At 43.8% G+C, this 27381-nt stretch overlaps 1 protein-coding gene across 12 annotated transcripts in view; it reads left to right on the top strand.

Annotated features, from left to right (window-relative positions):
* TIAM1 (TIAM Rac1 associated GEF 1) overlaps positions 1 to 27381 on the top strand; it is a 443928-nt gene that overhangs the window by 290395 nt on the left and 126152 nt on the right. For 10 of the 12 annotated variants that reach the window (XM_030806062.1, XM_030806069.1, XM_030806064.1 and 7 more), the window contains 3 exons: positions 1925 to 2898; positions 16670 to 17117; positions 23189 to 23361. In XM_030806062.1, the coding sequence (XP_030661922.1) occupies positions 1936 to 2898; positions 16670 to 17117; positions 23189 to 23361 (1584 nt within the window). In that variant the 5' untranslated portion in view covers positions 1925 to 1935. Of the gene's footprint in view, positions 1 to 97; positions 977 to 1924; positions 2899 to 15105; positions 16113 to 16669; positions 17118 to 23188; positions 23362 to 27381 lie in introns of those variants that run through there. The other 2 variants (XM_030806070.1, XM_030806073.1) reach the window with 2 other exon arrangements.

Genomic DNA, 27381 nt, shown 5'->3' with positions numbered 1-27381 from the left:
TGGCAAAACATATAGTTACATAGGCACATCCAGGTATCTTAATATATACTTTAAAAAAATAAAGAACTCCAAGGCCTTGGTCAAAGCCTTTAGTGTTATTGAAATGCATATTTATTTATTTTACTTGTAAGAAATGTAGCATGTGCCATTCTTAGGAATTTAGATAATATAAATGGTTGTGCACAGACCGTTGATCTTTTTGTTTTTATCTTTTTTCTTGCTTCTTAAAGATGCCAGAGAAGTGTGAACATATTGCTTTGAAATCTACTTGCTGCTAGTAAAAAAGAGATTGTCTTTCTTGGAAAATTCCCTCTGAGATTCCTGTGATGTGTGACCTGGTGGGGAATATTCCAGCCTGGGAATAGCTTAACATCTGGTGTCTGTCTGAGTTACCCCTGAACTCACTGGAACATTCAATGGAGGGTTTCCCTTTGTGTTGCCACAAATTTTATTTCAGGAAAGATGTGCTGGTGAGAGTTTCAGCAACGTTTTAGCCTGAACAGTGGAATTATAGAGTAAGTCCAGGATCAATGTGAAGGTATATTGTGTTCCAGGCTCTTTCGATCTCTTTGCAATGATCACGGTAATATCACTTCCTGCTTCGCCACGATGCCTTTTACTTTTTTGTCTATTGCGTGCCTTCCCTGGCTAGAAATTAGCTTCACGAGAGTAGGGGATGTGTCCCTTTTGTTCACTGCTGTATCTCTGGCTTCTAGAACATGGTACGTGCTCAGTGTGTATTTTCTGAATGAATGGCTCTATAGGTGGTTAAAAGAACCACTTCAGAGATATGCCCAGTTACTCTGTTTTTCTTCTTTCCTTTCCAGCTATTTTCATGTGCGTTATCTTAAGTGCATACAATTTGAAGTGCGCTAGAGATACCTCATGGAACAAGAATAGGCTAAGTAGAGTCACAGTTGTCGAGCTTTGAAGATTTTTCTCTTTCCCACTGTGGGTAACAGAATTGTGTCATCAGGTCAGTGAGAGAGACTGTAAAAATATTAAGGAGGGACTTGAATTAACCTGGGGGGCCCCAGAAGGCCGAATCACACTTAGTGGTTTCACAATGTGAATTTCTGTTTGCAGGGCACGCTGTACCAGATTAATGTTCGCAGGTTGGATTTGCTCCCAGAAATAAACCCATTAATCTACTGCTAAGCAGAGAGCGGAATTTCTATTTTTTTCTATTTTATTTTGCCCATCCCCACCACCCCTCCATAGCCCTCCCAAAATGCCCCTAAAATCCAGGTTCTCAGAAGGCTGTGACCTTAAAGGTCAAGGCTTTTTTTTTTTTTTTTGACTTTGATTTACTAGGAAAAGTTGATCAGACTTACACCTTGAGGTTTTCCATTTTTGATTGATTTTGAAGTATCATTAGAGCTCAAATAGAGCCAAAAAAACCGAAAAGTACCCATTGGCAGGGAGGGAAGGAGGTTACCAAATGCACCTCTGAGTTTTGTTTTTTGAAATATGTATATCATTTCAAACAGAAATTACTCCTTTGGTGAACATTTTGGTTTGTACTTTCAGAGTTTTCAATGTATAGATAGGAGCAGAACTTCAAATGTTTAGTAAGGAAGACAAGGTCAGCGGAGTTTCTGGCTGTCCAAAAGCAGTGCTCTCAGCTGTGGCCTGTGTCCGTCTTCCCTCTGGGCAGAGACAAGGCTAACTCCCTGATGCTCATATTTATGAGCTCATTTCGTATCTCGGGGCAGTCTCAGTAGATGAAGTTATTGTTCACCTGCTCCCAGGTAAGAGTCCAAGAACCTACCAGGTGCATATAGGAAGTGGTGCTGTTACTTACCCAATAACCCCTGTGAGCCAAGGTGTTCTGCCCTCCCTGCAGGCTGAGCTCTTTCTCTAAGATGCCTATACCTGTACTAATAGTAACTCAATTCTCCCCTTTTCCCCCGCTTTGCTGCAGACCATAAAACCATGGGAAACGCAGAAAGTCAACATGTAGAGCACGAGTTTTATGGAGAAAAGCATGTCAGCCTGGGGCGCAAGCACACCTCCCGCTCCCTGCGCCTCTCGCACAAGACGCGGAGGACCAGGCACGCTTCCTCGGGGAAGGTGATCCACAGGAACTCTGAAGTGAGCACCCGATCCAGCAGCACCCCCAGCATCCCCCAGTCCCTGGCTGAAAATGGCCTGGAGCCCTTCTCCCAAGATGGTACCCTAGAAGACTTCGGGAGCCCCATCTGGGTGGACCGAGTGGACATGGGCTTGAGACCTGTGTCTTACACTGACTCTTCTGTCACTCCCAGCGTAGACAGCAGCATCGTCCTCACAGCAGCCTCTGTGCAGAGCATGCCAGACTCTGAGGAGAGCAGGCTTTACGGGGATGACGCTACATATTTGGCTGAGGGAGGCAGGAGGCAGCATTCCTATACATCCAATGGGCCCACTTTCATGGAGACGGCGAGCTTTAAGAAGAAACGCTCCAAATCTGCAGACATCTGGCGGGAGGACAGCCTGGAATTCTCACTCTCTGATCTGAGCCAAGAACATTTAACAAGCAACGAAGAAATCTTGGGTTCCGCTGAAGAGAAGGACTGTGAGGAGGCTCGGGGGATGGAAACGCGGGCGAGTCCGCGGCAGCTCAGCACCTGTCAGAGAGCCAATTCCTTGGGTGACTTGTATGCTCAGAAAAACTCTGGAGTGACAGCAAACGGGGGGCCAGGGAGCAAATTTGCAGGCTACTGTCGGAATTTGGTGTCTGATATCCCCAATCTTGCAAACCATAAGATGCCACCAGCTGCTGCTGAAGAGACTCCTCCGTACAGTAATTATAACACACTTCCCTGTAGGAAATCTCACTGTCTCTCTGAAGGTGCCACCAACCCACAAATTAGCCATAGCAACAGCATGCAAGGCAGAAGAGCTAAAACAACTCAGGTAAAGTGATTGAAATTTGTTTCAATATTTTGGGAATGGTGCATGACTCTTTAAGTGCATGACTTTGCTCTTAGATTTCCATCTTTTAATCAGGTTTTACCCTGTTTGCCTGGTAGTTGCTGCAGCTGGTGCTGTTTTGGGAGGATTTCTCTCTCTTCTGCTTTGCTCCTCTTAGAGTTCTGTGGTTAAGAGGTGGGGATTAAGGGAAGTGTGTGGGGGAAGTGGCGATGTGATAGGAGTGGGAAAAAAGCTAGTAAGTTCATATTGGGAAACTGCTTCTACATCTTAGTTCTTCACCAGCATCCCACTTATTCAAGCTTCCTTTCTAACTTGGTCCTTCCCGTGGAAAAACAGGCATGGTGGGTTGCAGACTCTTGGAACTTATTTCTTCACTGCAGCAGGTGGGAGGAGGTTAGTCGGCAACTCCTCTGAGGAGGCATTTTAAATTCTGGGTGGGTTTGGGTCACTTGTCAGCTTCTCTCGGTGGTTGGCAGGCTCGCTGCCTTACCGGGAGCCATTTCAATTTCCTGTTCTGTGCGATGCTGGCCAGCCCTGTCTCTGGAGGGAGGTGTAGCGGAAGGAATAACATGGGTGGCTTCCAATTCTTACTTTGCAACCAGCTAGTTGTTTGACCTTGGGCAAACCCTGACTTCTAGTCATTCCTCTGAAAAATGGGGATAAAGATGCTCAGCTTGCCTGCTTCGGGGTCTAGTGCACGAAACCGTGGGGAGGAAACTAAGAGACTTCGCTCCAGCCTGGGCAACAAAAGCGAGACTCCATCTCAAAAAATAAAAATAAAAAATAAAAAAGACTTTGAAAGTGTTTTCCTAGTGAATGGAGGCACCATTACCTTAGTTGGCAGTGATAATTAAAATTAGGATAATAAAATGTTGGGCAATTGAGCCGGCTTGGTGGCTGAGGCAGGGGGATGCTTTGAGCCTAGGAGTTTAAGTCCCACCTGGGCAACATAGTGAGACTGTGTCAATAAAAGAAAGAAAGAAAGAAATGTAGAGTAATCCTGCATGCATTGGGCCTTTTCTGGTGCTTCTGTTCTCTGAGGCAGAGTTCAGGGAGTCTTGGCTTTTGCTGAGGATGTGGAGGTGGTTTGTAGATGGTGCTTCAGGTTAAAATTCCAGACTGGGCCCGTTTGCCTTAAATGGCGGAGCAGCCTCAAGGTTGACCAGCAAACTTCCCTGCAGTCAGCACTCTGATTGCCCAGTAGGAGGTGGTGCTGCACCTTCTAGCCTTGCTCCAGGTGTGCAAGTCAAATGGGCATTTCGAGGGTATGTTCTGCTGGAAAGGGGATCTAAATATAATGGGCATAGGATGGAGAACGTAGGGGAAGCCGAGAAAAAGAAAATTGGCATTAGACTCTCTGTGTTCCTGCCCGAGGATAGGTTTTGCTGATGGTGTCCAAGCCAGGTATCTTGGCTCCACCTCTTCTTACCTGAGTGACTTTGGGTAAGTTGTTCATGTTCTTGTAGCCTTAATTTCTTCATCTGTCAAATGGGGATGATAAGGTTTTTTTGAGAAAATAGAATGAAATAATATGTGAAGCATAGTGCATGGTTCTTAGGAAGCAGCCAGTAAGGGCAACTTTGTTAGCTGTTGTAATTTTCATCATTGTTAGTGGAGGCATATGGGTTGAGGACCCGGGGTAGTTGTTTGGATCAATATCCTGAGTACCTCATAAAGGTGGAAACAGTAGACACTGGGGACTCCAAAAGCTGAGAGGGAGGGGAGCAAGAATTGAAAAATTATTGGGTCTTGTGTTCATTGTTTGGGCGATGGGTTCAACAGAAGCCCAAATCTCAGTATTGCACAATATATCTGTGTAACAAACATGCACGTGTACCCTTTGACTCTAAGGAAAGAAAAAAAACACTTGTGTCCTAGAAACCAAGTTGCTACCAAGGCTGCATCTGTGGTCTGAGAAGGTAAGCCCGAAGCTTGCCTCTAGATGCACTCCCTGATTTTTAAACCCATCTCTTCTGAATTGAGATTATGACACAAACGACCAGATAACCCACCTGCAGCCCCTCTGTCTACCGTACAAGGGCTACTTCTGCACTGTCAATTGGACAGATCATGAAGATATGTGACCTATTAAAGAGTCACCTGAAAGGGATTGAAGGGCTGTCTTGAAGGCATTGTCAGATTGGTACTGCAAGGCTGATTCAAAGAGATGATCTATGGGGACTTCGGAGCTTAGAGAAGGATACAGTGACACAGACTGTTAAAAACAGAACAACACCTTCGACTTTCACTTTTACCTGAACAGTGCTCAGTTAGTGCATATGCTATGTAAGATTTGAGAGGGGTGCCCTGTTGTGTTTTGGCTCTCTGTGGTTCTGACACTAGGGATGGCTAGACCCCTGCTCTCCCCCACACTCGATGGCTGATGGGGATTTGAGCCTTTGAGTAATAGCTACCCCCAGAAAATGGGCAAAGCAAAGGACAGTTCTCCCCTCCAGGTCTGGTACCACTGAAAGCTCTCATGTGTCATCGTTATACGAAATTTCTATTCTTTGGCTTGTCACCTTCTAAAATTGTGAATATATGGAAGTGAGATCATCTAAAGGTGGTGGCTCATAAAATCACTGCTTAGGCAGCGTAATGTAATGGGAAGTGCCATTGGCCAGGAATCCTAAGAAGTGCATTTGCATCCTGGCATGTGTGCTTACCCAGTGGTGACCTTGGGCCAGTCACTCCATCTTCTGTGCCCCAGGATCTGTTGCTGTCCAGTCTGAGTGACACCAGCCTCCCACAGGGCCATTAAGAGAACCAAATAGGATACCATGCATGGAAAGCTCTTGTGGAGCCTATAAAATGCACGGAAGTATTATTTTTGTATTGACTTCATATGTTGAGTGAGGATCTTTAATGACTTGAAACAAACCCCAGAATTATGCACAACACTATCCACCCGCCCACATTTCCTAGTCTAAGTTTGGCGTGTTCATCCAACGCGATTTCTTGAGAGCCCACTATGTTCCAAACAGTGTATTTTAAGAGGCAGTGGGTGTGGAAGCTTCCTTGAAAAGAATGCTTCTTTAAAAAAAATTTTTTCTTTTTTTTGGTAAGAGTTTTTGACCCAGGGGACCTCTCCAGTGAGCTTGAATCATAGATATTAAAGTCTCCTTGGCTGCCCTGGTGATGTAGTTGAATCTGTGATCATCCTGTCAGCAGTTTTACTCCCCAGAAAAGAGTTCCTGGCAGACATTTGACCCAAGAGCATGACCTCTAAGCCTGGAAGAAAACACATTTTATCTGAAATAATGTGAACAACTTCATTTGATTTGAAAATGATCAAAAATGGGTTTTTGGCCCTTTTTCCTGTTTTTGGATTTTTTCAGTAGTTGGATGGATTATTGAAATGTGAAGTCACTGGAGTTCACATTTAAGTCTTGAATGGTGGCACATATGTGCTACAGGGTCTGCTGGCAATTTTTGGTTTAATTCATGTATTTTATGAGCATGTTTGTTGTGCATGCACATGTGCACTGTGCAGAAAAGTTTGTCTTGGGAGTCAATATGAGTAAAGCCTCATGCTATTTGAAGCAGAATTTAATTCTGTTGGTTTCTGTAAAAGTACTTAATAAGTTACTCCTTAGATTTAATTGATGGCTAGTTCATCTTTGGGCCTGAACTTTATGAATTTCTTTGGTTACAGACAGAGGAGGGGGCTGCCTAGTGTCAGACAAAGAAGTTAGCAGCATTTCTGAGCTTGCAACTTTGAGGTTGTTACCTCTTGGTTATTTGACTTCCATGGATCTCAGTGCCTCTTAAATGAGGCTGGAGATACTGCAAGGGAAGGAGTGGAAAACTCTGGCACAGTTTTACACATACAAATGCTTAATAAATAGGAGTTGTTAGTTGTGATGGTGAAAACTGCCTCATTGTTCTAGGGTTCAGCTCTCCCGTGTCTCTGAAACTTTCAGTGGGTGAGTTGGAGAGAGAGAGAACTCTGCCGTTTGATGGAGTCTTATAGCCAGGTTCTGTGTTCTGTGGGAAGCTTTGGCGTGGAGCCGTTGGTGCATGGCTCGTGAGGAGAGCTTCATTCATCCACTTGGGAGATGAAGGAACACGGCCAGGTTGTACTGAGCATGTCTCTGGGAACCTCAGCCTCAGGAGAGCAGCAAGGAGCCCTGCTCTCAGAGCGTCCCTAGCCAGGTGTGGTGCTGGTGAAAAGGTTTGTGAGTTTCACTGGCCAGTTTCAGACACAGCAGCATTCCCAGAAAATAAAGAGATTAGGAGATAAGGTGTCACAACTGGATGAAAACCCAGGTATTGTTTTTTTTGAGACAGAGTCTCACTCTGTTGCCCAGGATGGAGTGCAGTGGCACAGTCTCGGCTCACTGCAACCTCTGCCTCCCAGGTTCAAGCGATTCTCGTGCCTCAGCCCTCTGAGTAGCTGGAATTACAGGCACGCACCACCGCGCCTGGCTAATTTTTTGTATTTTTAATAGAAACAGGGTTTCACCATGTCGGGCAGGCTGGTCTTAAATTCCTGATCTCTGGTGATCCTCCCGCCTCAGCCTCCCAAAGTGCTAGGATTACAGGCGTGAGCCATCGCACCTGGCCGAAAACCCAAGTCTTCTGATTTGCTAATCAGGGAGGGCCTTTTCTTCCAAAGCACACACCCACACTGACTACCTCCCCCTGCTTGAAAAGGTTTCAGCTCAATATCCTCAGATTTTAAGATCAAAACCCTCAATTGTGGTACAGACATGAAAAAAAAAAAAAGGACTTGGCTGAAAAGAAAATTGTTACTGCCCACTCTTGTCACCTAAAACACTGATTACGGAGATAGGATGACTCTAGCAGAGCCATCCCTCACAGCTGCTTTCTTTGATAAGCAAGTAGTCGCATTGATGATTTCATTAATAACAAGGTAAAGAGTGCAGCATTGTCAGAGGAGGAGCTTGAGTTCCTAGAAAAATTGTCTTGATGTTTAAAATTTTGTGTTATTTTGCAACTGAGCTTCAGTGACTCAGAGATAAGTTTGTTTCCTGGGCTGAAAATGCACATCAACAACCCTATGATTCTTGACCTTTGGTCACAGACTCTTGAGAATCAGATGAAAAATGTGGACGTTTTCCTTAGATAAAGACAGGGACCACCCTTCTGCATATCTTTTCAAGGAATCCATAGGTCCTCTAAAGTCCATCTAGAGGCTTCTTTCTGGTTAAGAACCTCAGGTTTTTATAAAACAAATTTTTTCATGTAAAATCGATTTTTAAAACACTCCCTTTTTTTTCCCTTCTCCTCTGTCTTCTGTTTGATGCTTTTTTTTCTTTTCTCTTTATCTTTCTTTTTCTGGCACGTAAGTTAAGCAATGAGATATTTATTTTGCAAACAAATCCATGCATTTTCAACAAGAATATATATCTTCTTTGCCAAGATCTTTTTTTGGGAAGTGGGAAGGTGGGTAGGTAGTTGAGAGACAGCTTATGTCAGCCATTCTTAGACCTTTTTATACTCTTAAAAAGTAATTCAGGAGGCCGAGGTGGGCAGATCATTTCAGGTAAGGAGTTCGAGACCAGCCTTGCCTACATGGTGAAACCCCCGTCTCTACTAAAAATACAAAAGTTAGCTGGGCGTGGTGGCGGGTGCCTGTAATCCCAACTACTTGAGAGGCTGAGGCACGAGAATCATTTGAACCCAGGAGGTGGAGGTTGCAGTGAGCCGAGATTGCACCACTGCCTTCCTGGGCGAGAGAGCGAGACTCCGTCTCAAAATATCTATATATATTTTATTAATATATATTTATATAAAAATATATATTTATTTATATTAAAAATATATTTTTTGACCAGCCTAGGAAACATAGTGAGACCTTGCCTCTAAAAAAAGAAAAGGAAAAATTAACTGGGCATGATGAGTACCTGTTGTCCCAGCTACTTGCAAGGCTGAGATGGGAAGATGGCTTGAACCCAGGAATTTGAGGCTTTCATGAGCTAGATCACACCACTGCACTCCAGCCTGGGTGACAGAATGAGAACCCTATCTCTAAAATAATACAATGTTTTATTCTCTAAAATAAAAGATGTGGGACAGAGGCATTGTTTTCCATTTTTGCAGATATCTATGATTTCTAGCTTAACAGAAGACACTAGCGTCTCATACCTACTTTTGCATTCACTCTCTTGCTATATGCTGTTTGGTTGGACCCTATGAGCAGAACCTGGACTTGCACAGGGTAGTTGGAAAAGGAAGAGCCTCACGGACTCCCTGGAAGTTTTTTAGGGAACCCTAGTCCATACTTTGAGAGCTGGTCATTTATGCTAATACAGGTTGGGAACATTCAGGATTATTATTATTATTATTATTTTTTGAGATAGGTCTCGCTGTGTTTCCCAGGCAGGAGTGCAGTGGCTATTTACAGATATTATCATAGTGCACTGTGGCCTTGAACTCCTGGGCTCAAGTGATCCTCCTGCCTCAGCCTCTTGGGTAGCTGGGACTACAGGCATGGACCACTATGCCCACCAGTTCAGCTTTTGAGGATCACATTCTTAGGTCGGGTGCATTGGCTCATGCCTATAATCCCAGCATTTTGGGAGGCCGAGGTGGGAGGATCACTTGAATTCAGGAGTTCAACACCAGCCCGGCCAACATAGTGAGACCTTGTCTCTACCAAATTTCAAAAAAATTAGCCAGGTATGGTCGTGTGTGCCTGTAGTCTCAGCTTCGTAGTGGGCTGAGGTGAGAGGATTGCTTCAGCCTGGGAGGTTGAGGCTGCAGCAAGCTATGATCATGTCACTATATTCCACCAGCCTGCGTGACAGAATGAGACCCTCTCTCAAAAAAGAAAAAAGAAAAAAAAAAAGATCACATTCCTAGTATAAGAATAGAGGAAAGTTGAGCTCCTTGACTCAAATTGTGTCATAACAACGTGTAATCATTGGTTTTTCACAGCATAACTGTAAATGTGTGACTGTTGGATGTGTCCATGAAGCCAGCCTGCCCTAAAGGCCCGACAGGGTCTCCATGGATCCCAATGGAGAACTTAGGAAACACCTGACAGGTCTGTCACATTGTCATTTGGGCCCAGTTGGCTTTGGACCACCAGTTGACCGAGTATCTAGCTTGGGCCATAAGATACTTCAATATATCTTTCTGGTTTGTTTGGTTTTTTTTTGAGACGGAGTCTCTCTCTGTCGCCAGGCTGGAGTGCAGTGGCACAATCTCAGCTCACTACAACCTCCGCCTCCCGGGTTCAAGCGATTCTCCTGCCTCAGCCTCCGGAGTAGCTGGGACTACAGGCGCATTAATATTTGTATTTTTAGTAGAGACGGGGTTTCACCATGTTGGCCAGGATGGTCTAGATCTCTTGACTTCGTGATCCACCCGCCTTGGCCTCCCAAAGTGCTGGGATTACAGGCATGAGCCACCACGTCTGGCCTATTATATCTTTCTTACTTTCTCAATTTTTTAAAAGAGTTTAAGAACAAAAATTTAAGTGAACTCCGATTGCATCCACACAAGACATAATCCAACTAGGCTGCTTGAAGCCTATAAATGTAAGCTTTATAGCTAGGACTCATTTGTCACCTCAACTTTAGTTGAGCATGAGCTGAGTTTGGAAATGACAAAACCTTTACCTCCAACTGCATGCATTCCATGAGAAACTGTTTTCCTTGTTTTGAGATTGTGGTGGAAAATGAGCAGCAGTGAGTTCATTCAGCAATTATTTTTGAAGTGCCTTCCCCATGCCAGGCTCTATTCTTGGCACTTGGGATGCGTCAACGAGGAAAGATCCACAAGCTCGTGGAGCTCGTTGGGGTGAAGTGGGTGTGTGTGTGTGGCAGAAAACAGCATAATAAGTAAGTGATGTGCTGTGGAAGAAAGGGCATGTTGAGGAAGATGGGGTGAGGGGGATGTGGGGGGGCAATTTCTGACCGGGTGGTCAGGGTGAGGGCAGACCTGGACAGGGACTTGAAGGAGAGGAGAGGAGGAGGGAGCTGGCTCCTGAGTTGCAATGTGGGAGGGTGCACGGCACATTCGAGCAAGGATGAGGAGCTCAGTGTGGCTGGGGTGGGGTGGGGGTGGGAGAGGAGATGCTGTGGAGAGGTTGGCATGGCAGTTGGAGGAAGCACAGAGAAGTCTTCTGGTTGTAGTAAAAGGGGGGACGTGAGTATTCTTGGGAGCGAGAAAGGTTGGGAGTATGCCCTGGAATGAGTTCTTCAATTTCACTAGTGGGTGGGGACATAGAAGCTCAAGTGCTAACGCGGGACACTGGGGGAGGGTCTTGAACAGCAGTCTGAGGAGTCCTCCACATTGCTCCTGGAACATTTACCTGGCAGTGGTGTGCCGGATGGATTAATGGAAGGAAGATGGGTTAGGAGAGAGAGAGCTTATTGCTCAACCAGTGATGTGGCACTCGGAAGGGAAGAGAAAAAACTGAGTCTCTGATCTATTATGGGTAATGAGGAGGGAGGGGAGGGATGACCGTAAGGTATAAGCACATACATAGAACAGCAGATGAAAGGAGAGGCAATGATTCATTTAACTTAGACATAAAGCGTCTCCAATCAGGAGTTACCTGAAGGAACATTTCAAGCTTTTGCCAACTTACTTTGGAATCTGTTTTTAGTAACAGTAAGAATTTTGGTTCCAATGCTTGTAGCTGAAATTGTGAGTCACTCCCATTGGAAATTGTTAGAAGAAAAGGAATGGGTATCGGAAACATAAAAAGAAAGGCATAGAGATTTTGCCCTAAGAAAGGAAGGGGAGGGAAAATAGAGTTGATTTCCTATTCTGGCAAATCAGGGATGGCAATTATTAGTAATTGGTAATAGTGACCAGTAGTTACTAATTTACAACGTAGAGAACATCACCATTTTCCTAGTTTAGTGTGCTGTTTTGTGAATCTGAGAACAATTAACAAGCCTAATTCGTATTAGGCTGGCACCAGCCTTGGTATGCCTGTGTTTTTCCCAGGTTTCTCAGAGACCTTTCTTCCATGTTGGTGCAGGAAGTTAGCAACTGAGTTCAGGCAATGCCTTCTCTCCTTGGGCCAAGATGTAAGTAGGGCTGAAGGTAGAGATGACCGTAATTATAGTTAACATTTTTGAGCAGGTACTTTGTACTGGGCTCAGTTTAAGACACTTTTCCTGGGTTAACTCAATCTCACAGTGTCTTATAAAGTGTCTTACAAAGTAGATGTGTTGCTCTCCCCATTATACATATCAAGAAATTGAGGCACAGATTGGTTCAGAGTCATTTACCTAGAATTGATACTTGCTGTACTGAGATTATCAAAGGAGAGTGTACTGAGAATACCAAGGAGATAATACTGAGAACCAAAGATGATATTCTTGTGTGTGTCTGTGTGTGTGTGCGTGCGTGCGTGTGTGCGCGCGCGTAGTGAGGGGTACTTAACATTTTGGGGTTAGGAAGATGATAAATCAGAGGAAGGACATGTTAGAATTTAGCAAGCCAGAAACAGTTCTAATTCAGGGTTTCTGCAGGTCCACATCTTTTTACCCCCTGGAATTCAGTGAATTCTGCATTATAGTTGGCATCTTAACACAGGTGTATTCAAGCTAAGCTGGATCTATCAGGGAAATTCAAGTGACAAAGGAAACAGTATCTAATTGCATTCGACTTATAACTTAACTACAAGTGGCCAATTGATTCTACTGGTCCTGGAATTGTTCCAGAGCCTTTGCACTTTCTGGCTAATTGCATTTTCAAAATTGTGTTCGCACATCATTAGCACAGAAAACCTCTCCCTTTGGTAGTATTTGAAGTCTCCTGTCAAAACAACTGGAGCCTTACCACAATGTGTCATTAGTCTACATTCATGCTGCGTGACCCTCCAGTTTTCAAGGCAGTGAAAACAGGCTTTGAATTTGCCTCTTGCCTCCCTCATTTTAGCGTGGGAGCTCATTTAAGCATTTGTTGCCCAGCTCAAATGCTAAGAAAACTCTTGCCCACAGCTGTTGTATGTATTAGGCTACAGCTGGCCACTTGTGCATACATTCATTTTTGGGGAAGCTGCCAGTGGAATGGAAACTGGTGAGTGCCCTGAAAATCTGGCTTCAGAGAATTTGTCCTGGGAGAAGAGGATTGAAGAGCCTCTTGGCCCCGTCAATGTTGTTCACGATCGGAAATCTCTTCAACAGAGTGGTTCTAACATGGAGAGTTTATTTTGAGCTGTTTTCTGGAAGTCTCGGCTAGATCATGAACCATGTTTAGAATTATTTCTCTGTCTAGCCAGGATCTTACCATCTCCCTTGATGTCCTCTGCCTTTTTTGATTAAAATTTAGTATTTGACTCTAAGAGGGAACCTACCTTGCAGTTGCTACAAAAACTGCTGAGGCTCCCCTGGGACTATTCTGTGGTGTCAGTCTTCTGTATTCCTCACTGCTGGGAAGACTGGGGAGGTTTACAGGTGCTTCTGGGGTAGGGGGGAGGATCAGGATTCTCAGGTGGGTAGTAGGAGGAGCCCCTCTGAAAGATGACCACTAAGTAAGTTTGCAACACAATGAAGGAAAGAAAGAACGGTGTTGAGTATCACCTCTGGCTGGGTCATCACCATTTCCAGCAATGCTGGAGAATGGACTTCTGGGAATTTGGGACATCCCAAGCTTCATGACTGAATAAGGGCTGGGGCTGGGCAACCTGCATCCGTTTCTCAATGGGCTGGGTCACATATCAGTGGGGGCATGTGTACCACTGAGCCTGAATAACCACTTAAGGAGACAAGGTGGAGTTGTCTTGGATCACAGATGACAAGAGCATTCCCTGGTGATGACACGGAGCTGTGTGCTTCCAAAGCATGCGAGCTCACCTGGGGCCCGCAGGTCTTTTACCTGGAGTAATCACTTCCTTGCTCGGTTTAGTGGTTGTCCCAGAGTTGAACACACATAGTCTGGCCATGGCAAAGCTACAGCGTCAGTTGGCATGAGCAGATGTTCAGGTCTTATACAGAGGTGAGTGTCCATTGAGGCCTTACTCTTAGTTTAAATAGAGACAGATGTCGAGAGCCTTCTGTAAAGGGATGGATGGTGTTGGCAATGTAGTGAACTCTTATGAGACATGCTCTTGAGAGTTGGTCTTTCGGGTTTCTGCCTCGCTTTTCCTTATCCTCTCTTCCCATCCTCCTTCCCCTTTCTTGCACTTGCAGGTTTTAGCTTTTTGCCAGGCAGGTCAAGGCAAGTGGATAAACAGTCACTCAGCTTTTGCTGAAAAAAGCTAGAAGAGCCATTGTTGGTAAGAAAAGGGGGAAGGCATGGGATTGATTTGTTTGTTTTGAGACAGGGTCTCGCTCTGTTGCCCAGGCTGGAGTGCAGTGGTGCAATCTTGGTTCACTGCAACCTCCACTTCCTGGACTCAAGCGATCCTCCCACCTGCCTCAGCCTCCCGAGTAGCTGGGACTACAGGTGTGCACCACCATGTGCGGCTGATTTTTTGTAGTTTTAGTAGAGAGGGGGTTTCACCTTGTTGCCCAGGCTGGTCTCAAACTCTTGACCTCAGGTGATCCACCCACTTCAGCCTCCCAAAGTGCAGGGATTATAGGCATGAGCCACCATGACCTGCTGGGATTGAATATTTAGACAGAATCTGGTCAGGTGCTACCTGCAGCTGAGCCATGAGGTCGCCATGTAATAGTGGAAAGTGTACTTGGAAGGATAGGTTTCAACTTCCCATCTGCCACCAACCAGACTTGTGATTTTCTAAGCCACAGGCTGTTAATCAATGAGATGGCTTTGCCAAGTCCCTTCCTCTTCTGGAGCTCTGGGAATTACAGGATGCCTGGGATCATTTTTTCTCCTTTGTACCAAAGTCTGTCTTATGGAATAGGGATGTTACCTGTGTAGCTAAATTTCCCTGTCTTGTAGAGAAGCATTTCACCTCATTGCATTTTAGAGGAGAGTACTTAATAGCTGATTTTTTCACGCATACCAAACCTTCTTCCCAGAAGGACTGAGACATGAAAATGAATCCAAAAGTTTGGAAAATTCACGGACTCATCTTGTATAACTCAGTGGTTATCCTGAATAATCAACAATTGTCAAATTTTCTTTTGTCTTATATCAAGAGGGAAGCATATGGTCAGTGTCCCTGCCAAGGAGAAATGTGGGTTGATAACTGTTTTCTTGTTTGTGTAGAGGATTTTTACCAATTGGCTCTAGGTCTTTCATGACCACCCGTGGATGTTAATAAGCAGGATAGCAGATAGCAAAGCTGTGGGAACCAGCAGTTATAGGGGTCTGCATCTGAGCTGCATTCGTGGTTTCTTTCTTTCCCTTAAGTCCCTCTAACTCCCAGGGGTCTAAGCTCCATTTATAATGGAGTTGATCCCTAGAAGCTCACCCAGCATCTCCTGCTGCCATTCTACTCCCACCACCCTCTTTTATCCATGTCTTGCTATGCATCTCTTTTAGTTGCTCACTTAGTATTTCTTCATGATGAAGGTGAACTTTGAACAATTCTTAGAACTAAGTGAGGTTCGTGGAGATATGGGCACAGTGTCTGTCTGGGGCCTTGTGTAGGCCAGTATTAGTTTGTGGCATGGCTCATACTGCCCCCATTGCCTCTCAGCAAAGATAGGAGCCCAGAGCATTCGTTTGTATGGTAATTCAGAATATCTGGTTAGTTTTTACGTGTTTGAACCAGAATTAGCCATTTGTGAGACTAAAGGCCCCCAAATTGGTGAAACCGCCAAACCATGTATTACTTTGGCATCTTCTATATTAGACTCAGCCTCCCGTTCTTTTCCTTGGAGAACAATTAGGCTCCTTTCTTATGCATAAGACTTTGAGCTGTTCTGTCCAATATTGCAGTGAGTATCCTTCCTTGATGACTACCATTATTTAATTATTGTTTATGGAAATGCCTGTAGCTCTTTAGAGCAATTAAGATACTGATTTAAGAACAGACCTGTCTGTCCCGGAAATGTTCAACTTCAGAGCAGAAGCAGCTTTGGAAGTTCCCAATGTTTTAAAACTGGGAACTGATACCCCCAGTATCTTGGCAGTTGCCCTGAGCTGTCACTTGGCCCTGGGGCAGCAAGTAGCCTGCCCAAGCCTCCTAGCATCCCAGCTTTGAAAGGGCAAGGTAATGGGAGAGCTCAATGGAGCTGTGGGCCCCACACACTTATTTAGCACAATGCAGAGTGAGAGGCTGCTTGTTTTCAAGAAGTGAATCTGATTAGAGGATGAGGATTCTTGCCTGCTCCTGGAACACGGGGCCGTGCTGGGTGAGTGGGTGAGTGGGTGAGGCGGTGCACTAGCTATCTTTTCAGTCACTCCATTATAAAAGAGACTTCTAAGCAGGCCTTTTATTTATTTATTTTTAAAGATATCAGCTATAAAGACCTAGTTATTCATTGTCACCCCCTACGTCTGGAACAATTAACTCATCTGCCTGCAGAATTTCCTGGAGTTCAGGGCAAGCTGATGAGGCTGAGGGTGCTGGGTTCTCAGCATGGCAGCGGTAGAATCTCAATCGCGAATTTGTCAATTCGTTAATTATCTTAGAGAAATAATAAGCTCTTTGAAGTGTTCCTTATTTCTTTTATATTTCTTGAACATTCCAAATCGCTTGCTCTCACGGAGGGCAGCTGAAGGTTTCCTGAGCAGCTCTGCTGGGTCTGTGCGGGTCCAGGGTTGAGTAGGACCTGGTCCAGGAGCCGTCGGGAGTGGCCGTGCCTTATGCGTATCCCGCTGCTACGAAGCCCTGGCTGGACCCACAGGAGCTCCTGGTTCCTTCTCCACGTGACGCTTGTCTTCTTTGCTCTCTCTTTCTGCTCCCAAGGATGTTAATGCAGGCGAGGGCAGTGAGTTTGCAGACAGTGGGATTGAAGGGGCCACTACCGACACGGACCTCCTGTCTAGGCGATCTAATGCCACCAACTCCAGCTACTCACCCACCACAGGCCGGGCCTTTGTGGGCAGCGACAGCGGCAGCAGCTCCACCGGGGATGCGGCTCGTCAGGGTGTGTACGAGAACTTCCGGCGGGAGCTGGAGATGAGCACCACCAACAGCGAGAGCCTGGAGGAGGCCGGCTCGGCGCACAGCGATGAGCAGAGCAGCGGCACCCTGAGCTCCCCGGGCCAGTCGGACATCCTGCTGACCGCCGCGCAGGGCACGGTGCGCAAGGCCGGCGCCCTGGCCGTCAAGAACTTCCTGGTGCACAAGAAGAACAAGAAGGTGGAGTCAGCCACCCGGAGGAAGTGGAAGCACTACTGGGTGTCCCTGAAAGGTGAGAGCGGGAGGGCCCTGGCTATGTGCCAAATGCACCAATAGATGTGCCCCGTTGTGCACATACTCACGGGATGGGTGGGTTTGTTGTTGTTGTTATACAGAATTTGAAAATCATACTAATTTAAAACATTTATCATGATAAGAGCAGTTCGCATGAAATCTACCCTCTTAACACATTTTAAAATGTGCAATATGGCATTATCGACTACAAGGGCAATGTTGTAAGGCAGATTTCTAGAATCTAGTCATCTGGGCTGGGCATAGTGGCTCACGCCTGTAATCCCAGCACTTTGGGAGGCTGAGGCAGGAGGTTCACTTGAGCCCAGGAGTTCAAGACCAGCCTGGGCAACATAGCAAGACACCAGCTCATAATAAACAAGCAAATAAACAAGCTAGAACCTATTCGTGCAACTTAAGTGAAACTTTATGCCCCCTGATTAGTACCTCTCCCATCCCCACCCCTGCAAATGGTGTTTTATTTTCTTTTTTCACAGTTATGCTAGAGGAGCATCTCATGTCTAGTTTTGGCGTATATGCAACTGGTTTGATGACAATTTCAAAGGATGAGTTCCAAAAAAAAAACAAATCTTTTTGGACTCATTCAGCTTTTTGTCTTTCAAAGTGACTGTTTTGGAGGGAAATTTATTAGCTTGAATTCTATGAAATTGCCATTTTTTAAGGTAAAAAATGGGTAGAATAATGTTAATTTCATAGGCCTCAACCTGATATTAATGGATTGTATAGACCTTCATGTTTATGAAAAAGTCAGTCACTGTTTAATAGTCAAACTTTGTGTTTTTGACTGTGTATATATAGATACAGACATGCATGTGTAGATCACTTTATTTTCTGTTCATATAACCATGCTTGTATTTGTCGGTATTTGTTGTCATTTTGCACATTTTTGTGAAGTATATGCACGTATCTGCATACGTCCTGGTAGCCTAGAAAATGTAATATATTTGTGAGCTCTATATTTTAAAAAGAAAAACACTTCTCAAACACACAGAGTTTTCGTCCCAAGCTAGACTTGAAACAGGGTTAATACATGGCAGGCTAGTTTAGATAGGTCAACAGGATTGATGGAAGGGCACAAGAGGAAGAAGCCTGGGCTTATCAGTATCAAACTAGACCATTTGATACTGGATTTCACAGACTGTGGTTGGTTTGGGAACATTCAATCCTAGAGACATGGAGCAGCCTAGAGCTCTGCTCAGTGAGGTGAACACAAATGCCTATGTAGTGATGTGCAGGTGCAGGTCAACCCTTGCACAAGTGGGACTTGGGTTGGCCCCATTATTCTTGGTGCCAGCTGTTGCTCAGATGCCTGATGACACAGGAAGGGAGGATATTGGTCAGGATATAGGTTTTGCTGCATGTGCCAGAGACCCGCAATGCCAATCCCAATGCCATAAGCAAGACAGAACTTTATTTCCCTCCCACCTATCAAAAATAGACGATCTAAGGCTTGTGTGATAACTCTTTTCTATGAAGTCACTCAGAGGCCCTGGCTCCTTCTGAAGTTTTGTTGCTCAGCTATTCCTACAGCATTATCTTTTTCTTTTTTTTTTTTTTTTCTTTTTGAGACAGGGTCTCACTCTGTCTTCCAGGCTGGAATGCAGTGGCACAGTTATAGCTCACTGCAGCCACAAATTCCTGGGCTCAAGTGATCCTCCTGCCTCAGCCTCCCAAGTAGCTGGGACTACAGGCATGTGCCACCATGCCTGGCTAATGTTTTTATTTTTTGTTGAGACAGGGTCTTGCTATGTTGCCCCAGGCTGATCTCCAGCTTTTGGCCTCAAGCGATCCTTCTGCTTCGGTCTTCGGTTTACAGTTGCATTGGTGCCCGGCCTCCTAGAACATTATCTTTTGATGATTTTTTGCCGTAGTGGTCTTGCCTATGAGACATAGATGTGCATCGTATGGAAGCATTTTGGAGAACTGCAGTGTTTTTTCTCATGTGTGACGTGCCTTGGCTTAACTTGGAGGTGCTATAGGGTTATGTCTGAGGGGCCTGGATCACACCAGCTGCTCTGTTCTGGGGGAGTGAGAGGAGATGAGGGGAAAGGCTTCTTCCTCTTCCACTTCCCGCTTCTCCCCTAGATGGGCACACCACTGGACGCTGCAGCCTCTTATCCTTAGCAGCCCACCTTAGCATTCATTTTATTAATTAGTGCCAAGTTCTTAATAGCTTGATCCGAAGATCACCTGCATCACAGCCTCTTGAGGGTCTTTCTGGGTTGTACCCCACACCTGCTGAATCACAAGATTTGGAGGTAGGCCCTGGATGAGTTTGCTGGGGCTGCCCTAGCAAAGCATCACAAAATGGATGATGGAAATAACAGAAATGTATCATCTCACAGTCCTGGAGGCTGGAAATCCAAGATCAAGGTGTTGGCAGGGTCGGTTTCTTCAGAGACTGCTCTCCTTGACTTGGAGATGGCTGTCTTCTTCTGGTGTCTTCACACAGTCTTCCCTTTACTTGTCTATGTTCAAATTCCTTCTTCTTATAACAGCACCATTTATATTGGATCAGGGCCCACCCACGTCACCTCGTATTATCTTAATTACCTCTTTAAAGGCCCTATTTCCAAATATGATCATATTCTGAGCTAACTGGATTTAGGATGTTTGGAGGGCACAATTCAGCCTCCAACAGACCCTGACTTTGTGATTTAAACAAGCTTACCAGGGGATTCTCACTCTCAGGTTGAGAGTAGCAATGTTAGTGGCGTAAAATAAAAATGATTAGTTGGCTTTTTTTACTTGGGACATATCAGAGGGGTTTATTTTGTTTCTGCCGTTCCCTCAGAGAGTAAATGACACAGAAGTCAGGGTGCAGGTGTCCAGGAGCACAGCCCACAGGCCCTTTAGGGAAGGGAGTCTTTACTTTCTTGGTGACGCAGATCTGAGTGACACAACCTGTTGGAATTCAGGCCCAGAACATAGAGCCACCGAGTTCTTTGCTTCATCCTGATGGGTTCCCAGGATTTGTTGACATCCTCAGGGCTTTGTCCTTGCTCAAAAGCAAGTCTTGCAGCTGACTTTTTCTTAGCAATGCTTGAATATTGGGAAATAAGAAGCAGAACACGTTGGAACTGTGGGATAGAGATTTTTATTTTCCCAAAGATTCTTTCCCACTAGGCAAAGTAATTGATTTTTTTAAAAAAAGATTTCATTTGGAATTAGTCTCTGGAGTGTTTCCATGGACAACGGAAGAAGGTACAGATTATGTTCCAGGGAAGATGAAGGTAAACAGACTTTCATCAGGGAGAACGTGGTTCTCAGATTTGCTGCTTTGCGTTCATCTTAAAATTGGAACAAGTTGATCATTGAGTAAAAGCTGATTTTAATCACCTTTGGTGGTGCTTTGTTGTGGATGATTCTAAATCAAAGTTGAAAAATTATACAAACAATTACCTGATAGGACCATACAACATTCAATAGGTGCATGTGTTAGATTTGTGAGTGTCCCCTAATTCATTATCCACAGGCTTCTTTCTCTCTTCTTAACCTATGCTAACGTGTGTTGCTCCTTTTATGTTAGGAATGTACTTTTCATTAGTGTTGAATTAGTCGTAAAAACTATTTAGAGCAGGGTTTCTCAAAAGTGACACTGTTGACATTTTCTGGATAATTATTTGTTGTGAGGGCTGTCCTGGGCATTATAGATGCTTAACAGCTTCTTTAGGCTCTGTCCACTAGATGCCAATAGCACCTTCCCCCAAGTTGTGACAACCAGAAAGGTCACCAGACATTGCCAAGTTTGCCCCATCATAAGAACCTCTGACTTAGAGGAAAACGGTTTCCCCCTCCCATTTTTGTTATTTCTTTATGTCTCTAATCTGTGCTAGCCTAAGGCATGGAAATAGGAGGTACAGATGATTCTGCTTTTTGATACAAGTGTTCGCGAAAAGCCTTGAGATCCTCAAAATAATTGGGATTTGAGAAAAATAGAGTTGGGGCAGACTACTCTACAGGTATGTATTTAAATAATACCATGCAACTTTTAAACCCCAAACTAAAAAAAATTAGCTTGGTGTGGTGCCTCACTCCTGTAATCCCAGCACTATAGGAGGCTGAGGCAGGAGGATCACTTGGGGCCAGGAATTTGAGACCAACCTGGGTAACATAGTGAGACCTTGTCTTTACAAAAAAATACACAAATTAGCCAGGTATGGTGGTATATGCCTGTAGTTCCAGCTACTTTGGAGGCTGAAGCAGGAGGATCACTTGAGCCCAGGAGTTCAAGCCTGCCGTGAGCTATGATTGTGCCACTGTGCTCCAGCCTGAGCAACAGTGGGACCCCATATCTACAAAAATAATGGTAATAAAAAATAAAAATAACCGTGCAGAACTCCACTAAAATTTTTTAACAATAAGCAACATAAAACTTTATGTTTCATTTTTATTTTTTTGTGACAGGGTCTTGCTCTGTTGCCCAGGCTGGAGTGCAGTGGCATGATCATGGCTCACTGCAGCTTCAACCTCCTGGGCTCAAACAATCCTCCCAGCCACCTGAGTCGCTGGATCCGCAGGCATGTCTGGCTAATTTTTTTTATTTTTGGTAGAGAGGAGGCCTCACTATATTGCCCATGCTGGTGTCGAACTCCTGGGCTCAAGTAATCCTTCCATCTTGACCTCCCAAAGTGCTGGGATTACAGGCGTAAGCCACTGTGCCTGGCAAACTTTATCTTTCAAAAAAGCATTAGCATAGGGCTTTACCTTTGAAAAAAGAAGCAACTGTAACTTGAATGGGTAGAAGGAATAATTGAGACTGCTGAATTATGGAGACAAGGACCACAAGTATGAAATCATGATGCTCAGCAGCACCATGCAATAAGGACTCGTAAGCAGAGCCCATGGTCAAACTGTGCCAAGAGAAAAAATGTGAAATGAATGGGCAGGGCATATCAATATGCTACATTCATCTGTGTGGAGGGACGTAGAGTTCAACAGCTGTTCTGTGGTAATGTGAAATATTATAGGCTAGGAAAAGTTGCCCTTGAACCAGTGTGACCTTTCCATTGATCTGCATCATTCTACACTACTAATCGCATATAAGCAAATTTGCTTTACAGATTCCCATTGTAGCTGAATAGATTGAACTTTCAAGGGTTGTGCAATTCACAGGAAGTGTGGCACTTGTTTATGGTAAGGAAAATGATGAAAATGGATGGACAGCTTATGTTGAAGTTGAGGAAGAGTCATAAAGTTATATACCCTGGCTTCCCCTGAAATTGATTTCAGTTAGTTCAGAGTAAGTGTTCAGCTCATAATTGCTATTAAAGTGAGCCTCAAGTTTAGGTGATAATGGAGGGAATCTATGGAAGCAGCCATCTTGCCACAAGTCTATAAAATATTCTGTTGCTACTATCTTGTTAGTTTCACAGTGCAATTATGCATGGACCAGGACTCCAGTTTCTCCAAGGCCTCTGTATGTGTGCCATAGATTTCCTCTTTCAGTAGGAACAAGGGCATGGTTGGCTTCTAGAAAAAAAAAAATTATAGATGTGAGACCAAAAATGTATCATTGTTTTTCTTATCCTTAAAGTACTTAATGCTGGTGTTATATATTGTTTTATCCAAGGGCATGGTCTGGAAACTAAATACATTTTCTAGATTTTTCTGGTTGCATATCATATGAGACATATTTGAATGGGCTTTAATCGGATGGTAGTGACTTCTAATCCTCACATAGTGCCAGGCAAAGTTCTGGCCTGGAGGACCATGTTTGTATTCGCCTCGGGACAGAGGAGTCACAAGACCCTATGTCTGTGAGGAGACCTGTAATGAATGATTCTAAAACCCAAAGGAAGGGTTTGGGAGAACTTGAGGGCATGCAGGAAGGAATCCCGGGCAGGCTGAGAAGCTGCAATTTAAGATCTTTGTCCTTCTTTAGGCCCATCCAAGACTTGAGTCCAAGCCTGGCTCCATTCTCTTTACTTCCTGGGTTCCACGTGCTTTGATTTTCAGCCTCTGACAGGGTGCACGTGTTAGGTTCCACCATGGGTTCTTTTGTTTCCCAAGCACTGAATACTCATGCACACCCCTGTTCTGTTTCCTCAGGATGCACGCTATTTTTCTACGAGAGCGACGGCAGGTCTGGGATAGACCACAACAGCATCCCCAAACACGCCGTCTGGGTGGAGAACAGCATTGTGCAGGCGGTGCCCGAGCACCCCAAGAAGGACTTTGTCTTCTGCCTCAGCAATTCCCTGGGTGATGCCTTCCTTTTTCAGGTTTGTTGGGCACTTCCTTTGCAGGGCATTTCAAACCTCTGAACTGGCTACCGTCTTTTCTTGCCTAGGTACCCAGTCTCCCTCCACTGCTTTTTTTTTTTTTTTTTCAGTGGTGAGATTAATCTGTTGCTCATTATAAAAACAAAAACAGTGAATGACAAAATGAACATTTATACTAAATTCCAGGAATAGGTACATTCAGAAGTTTTCCAAGTGAAGGCTAAGGAGGGCTGTGAGTTGGATGTGAGAAACTTGCTCATAAGTTGAAGGATATCTTTGTGTGGTCTCAGTACCATTTCTGTTGCATTTAAGAAAGGGATCGTGAATTTCTTCTTTTAGACATGATTTGAGCTGTCAAAAATTTTTATTTATAATATGTTCTTTTCTAATATTAATCATAAAGTAAAATAATGACATCTCAGAAATGACTGGCATCACCTAAACAGTTTCTCTTCCTCATCTGCTCAGAACTTTCTCCTCAGCATCCTTGAATTTCAACATTTTTTTTAAAAAGGTACTTCTCTGCTAACTGCTTCAGGATTAACATTTTCTTTGATAGGGAATCTTTTGAGTTTGGAATAGTTGTAATATACTCTGCAAGAACTTTTTTGTGTTATGTAGGAAGGCTTTCTTTATTGATTCCATTGAAGAATTAATTTCTCAAACCTTTACTCTGTGCTTCCTATGTGCTCTGCATAGTGCTATTGAGAATACTAAGAAGATTTTGACAGTTCGTCTTTTTTTTTGAGATGAAGCCTTGCTTTGTCACCCATGCTGGAGTGTAGTGGCATGATCTCAGCTCACTGCAATCTCTGCCTCCCAGGTTCAAGCAATTCTCCTGTCTCAGCCTCTTGAGTAGCTGGGACTATAGGCACCTGCTGCCATGCCTGGCTAATTTTTGTATTTTCAGTAGATACGGGGTTTCACCATATTGGTCAGGCTGGTCTCGAACTCCTGATCTCAGGTGATCCACCCACCTCGGCCTACCAAAGTGCTGGGATTACAGGTGTGAGCCGCTGCGCCCAGCTGACAGTTCGTCTTCTTAAAAGTGTTCACATATAACAGAGGGGACAGACATAGAAAATCTTTATAATGTGGTAAAGCCTACCAATGACTTATTAAAGGAAGAGCAGGTATAAGTGGCGTGACAAGGACAGTAAGAATATAACATGCCAGGAGGGGGCTGGAACAAAGGTATAGAGGAAAGAAATCATTTATTTCACCAAGTTTCTGGCTTTGGCTTCAGAAGCTGTTTCTATTTGGACAATTAAAGTAAGAAATATAAAGTGCTAATTTTGATTATATAAAGACAAAGCATCTGTGTTTTCTTTTTTAAAAATCTGTGATGTAAAACACAGAAAGAAGAGTGCACACAACATAAGTGTACTGCTCAGTGAGCTATCATAAAGTAAATTATGCAACCACCAACCAGGACAAGAAATAGAAGTTTCAGGCACCTAAGCCACCTCCCCCAACCCCACCCCACTCACAAATGCAGCCTACTAGTTGAATTGAGTATGTCTTTTATTATCTAAGTCAGGACACTTTTATTTATCTGGGAATGACTTAATTTCTCTTTCATTTTTGAAGGATAGTTTTGCTGGATATAGAATTCTTAATTGACCATCTTATTTCAGTGCTTTGAAAATCCCACTCCTTTCTGGCCTTCATGGTGTTTGATGAAAAATCAGCTGTTTATCCTGTGAGGCTCCCTTGCTGATTTGAAGATCATGACTTTGTCTTTAAACAGTTTGAGTATTATGTGTCTAGGTATCATTCTCTTTGAGTTTACTTTACGTGGAATTTATTGTCTTTCAGATATGTATCTTTTAACATTTTTAAATTTTAAAAATTGTTGTGGGTACTAGTAGCCACAAAATAAAATGTGTATATATTTATGGGGTAGTGTCTTTTGGATCTGTACATTTGTGTGCATGTGTTTGTGTATTTAAATCACATTTGGAAATTTTTTAGCTATTATTTCTTCAAATAGTCTTCCTGCTCATTTATCTTGCTCCACTTGTTTGCTCACTCCTGTTCTGTTTACATTAGTATGCTTGATGAAGTCCCACAAGCCTCTGAGACTCTGTTCATTTTTTTTTCATTCTATCCCTTAATCTCACTTGATCTGTCATAAGTTCACTGGTTCTTTTTTCTTCCAACTCAAATCTTCTGTTGAGCTCTTCTGGTTATTTTTTTTATATTTATATATATGTATATAAAATATACATATATATATATATTTTTTTTTTTTGAGATGGAGTTTTGCTTTTGTTGCCCAGGCTGGAGTGCAATGGCATGATCTCAGCTCACCACAACCTCTGCCTCCCAGGTTCAAGCAATTCTCCTGCCTCAGCCTCCCAAGTAGCTAGGATTATAGGAGTGTGCCACCAAGCCCAGCTAATTTTGTATTTTTTTTTCTGGTAGAGGTGGGGTTTCTCCATGTTAGTCAGGCTGGTGTCAAACTCCTGACCTCAGGTAATCCACCTGCCTTGGCCTCCCAGAGTGCTGTGATTACAGGTCTGAGCCACTGCACCTGGCCATTTTTTCTTTTCTTTTTTTTCTTTTTTTTTTTTTTTTGAGACAGAGTCTTGTTCTGTCCCCCAGGCTGCAGTGCAGTGGTGCACTGATTTTGGATCTGACTTTTCTGAAACAGTTTCTGTTGACTACTATAATGTCAATAGAAGCAGTCCTCCCGTTTTGGTCTCCCAACCCACTTTATTGTTGTTTATTGTTTATTTGCATGTCTCATAAATTGCCAAGTCTCTGCTCAGCAAGTTTAGTAGTCAGCTAATTATTAGAAAGAGATTTCCTTAAATGTACAGAAGCAATAAGTTTCCTAGTCTTTCCTAAGAACAGAAGTTTGCAAGTTCAAGTATATCATCAACACTCAGGCAACTAGCTTCCATCTCTGCCTTAGCCTTCATCTCTGCGTTCACTGAGCAGTAGGGTCAGTAGTGCACTGATCACAGCTCACTGCAGCCTCAGCCTCCTGGGCTGAGCAGTCCTCCCAGCTCAGCCTCCTGAATAGCTGGGGCTACAGGTGTGCACCACCACAGCCAGCTAATTTTTTCTATTTTTTGTAGAGATGGGGGTCTCACTTTATTGCCCAGGGTGGTCTCAAACCCCTGGCCTCAAGTGATCTTCCTGCCTCAGCCTCCTAAAGTGCTGGGATTACAGGCATGAGCCACTGTGCCTGGCCTGGTTCTTTCAAACAAAAATTATATTTCTTTATTGATATTCTCTAATGTGATATTAGTCTCATACTTTATTTCTTTAGACATGGTTTATTTTAGTTCTTTGAATACGTTCAAAATAGTTGCTTGAAATCTTTGTCTAGTATACTCAACATGGGACTTTTCTGAGACAGTTTCTATTGACTACTTCTTTTTCTATATATGGGCCATACTTTATTTAATTGTTTTAGAGATGGGGTCTTGCTCTATTACCCAGGCTGGAGTACAGTGGTGCAATCATAGCTCACTGTAACCTTGAACTCCTAGACTCAAGCAATCGTCCCACCTCAGCCTCTCAAGTAGCTGAGACTACAGGCGTACACCATTACACCTGACTGATTTTTTAAAAATATTTTTTAAAGACAGAATCTTGCTATGTTGCCCAGGCTGGTCTCAAACTCTTGACCTCAAGCAGTCCTCCCATTTTGGTCTCCCAACCCACTGGGATGATAGGCATGAATCACCATTCCTGGCCCATACTTTATTGTTGTGTATTGTTTATTTGCATGCCTCATACTTTTTTGGTTTAAATTGTACATTTAAAATAATATAAATGTGGCAGCTCTGAAAGCAGATCCACCTCACATCCTCCAGGATTTGCTATTGTTGTTGATTATTGGTGGCGATAGTGCTTCTTTGTTTAGTGACTTTCTTAAAATCTGTAAAATATTTAGGCTTTGTTATGTGTGCCCACTGAAGTCTCTGCTCAGCTAGTTTAGTAGTCAGCTAATTATTAGAGATTTCCTTAAATGTACAGAAGCAATAAGTTTCCAATCTTTCCTAA

This window comes from Nomascus leucogenys, chromosome 25 (assembly GCF_006542625.1).
Source record: "Nomascus leucogenys isolate Asia chromosome 25, Asia_NLE_v1, whole genome shotgun sequence".
Lineage (NCBI taxonomy): Eukaryota > Metazoa > Chordata > Mammalia > Primates > Hylobatidae > Nomascus > Nomascus leucogenys.
The sequence above is the reverse complement of the archived record's forward strand: the minus strand, read 5'-3'. Positions and strand labels throughout refer to the sequence as shown.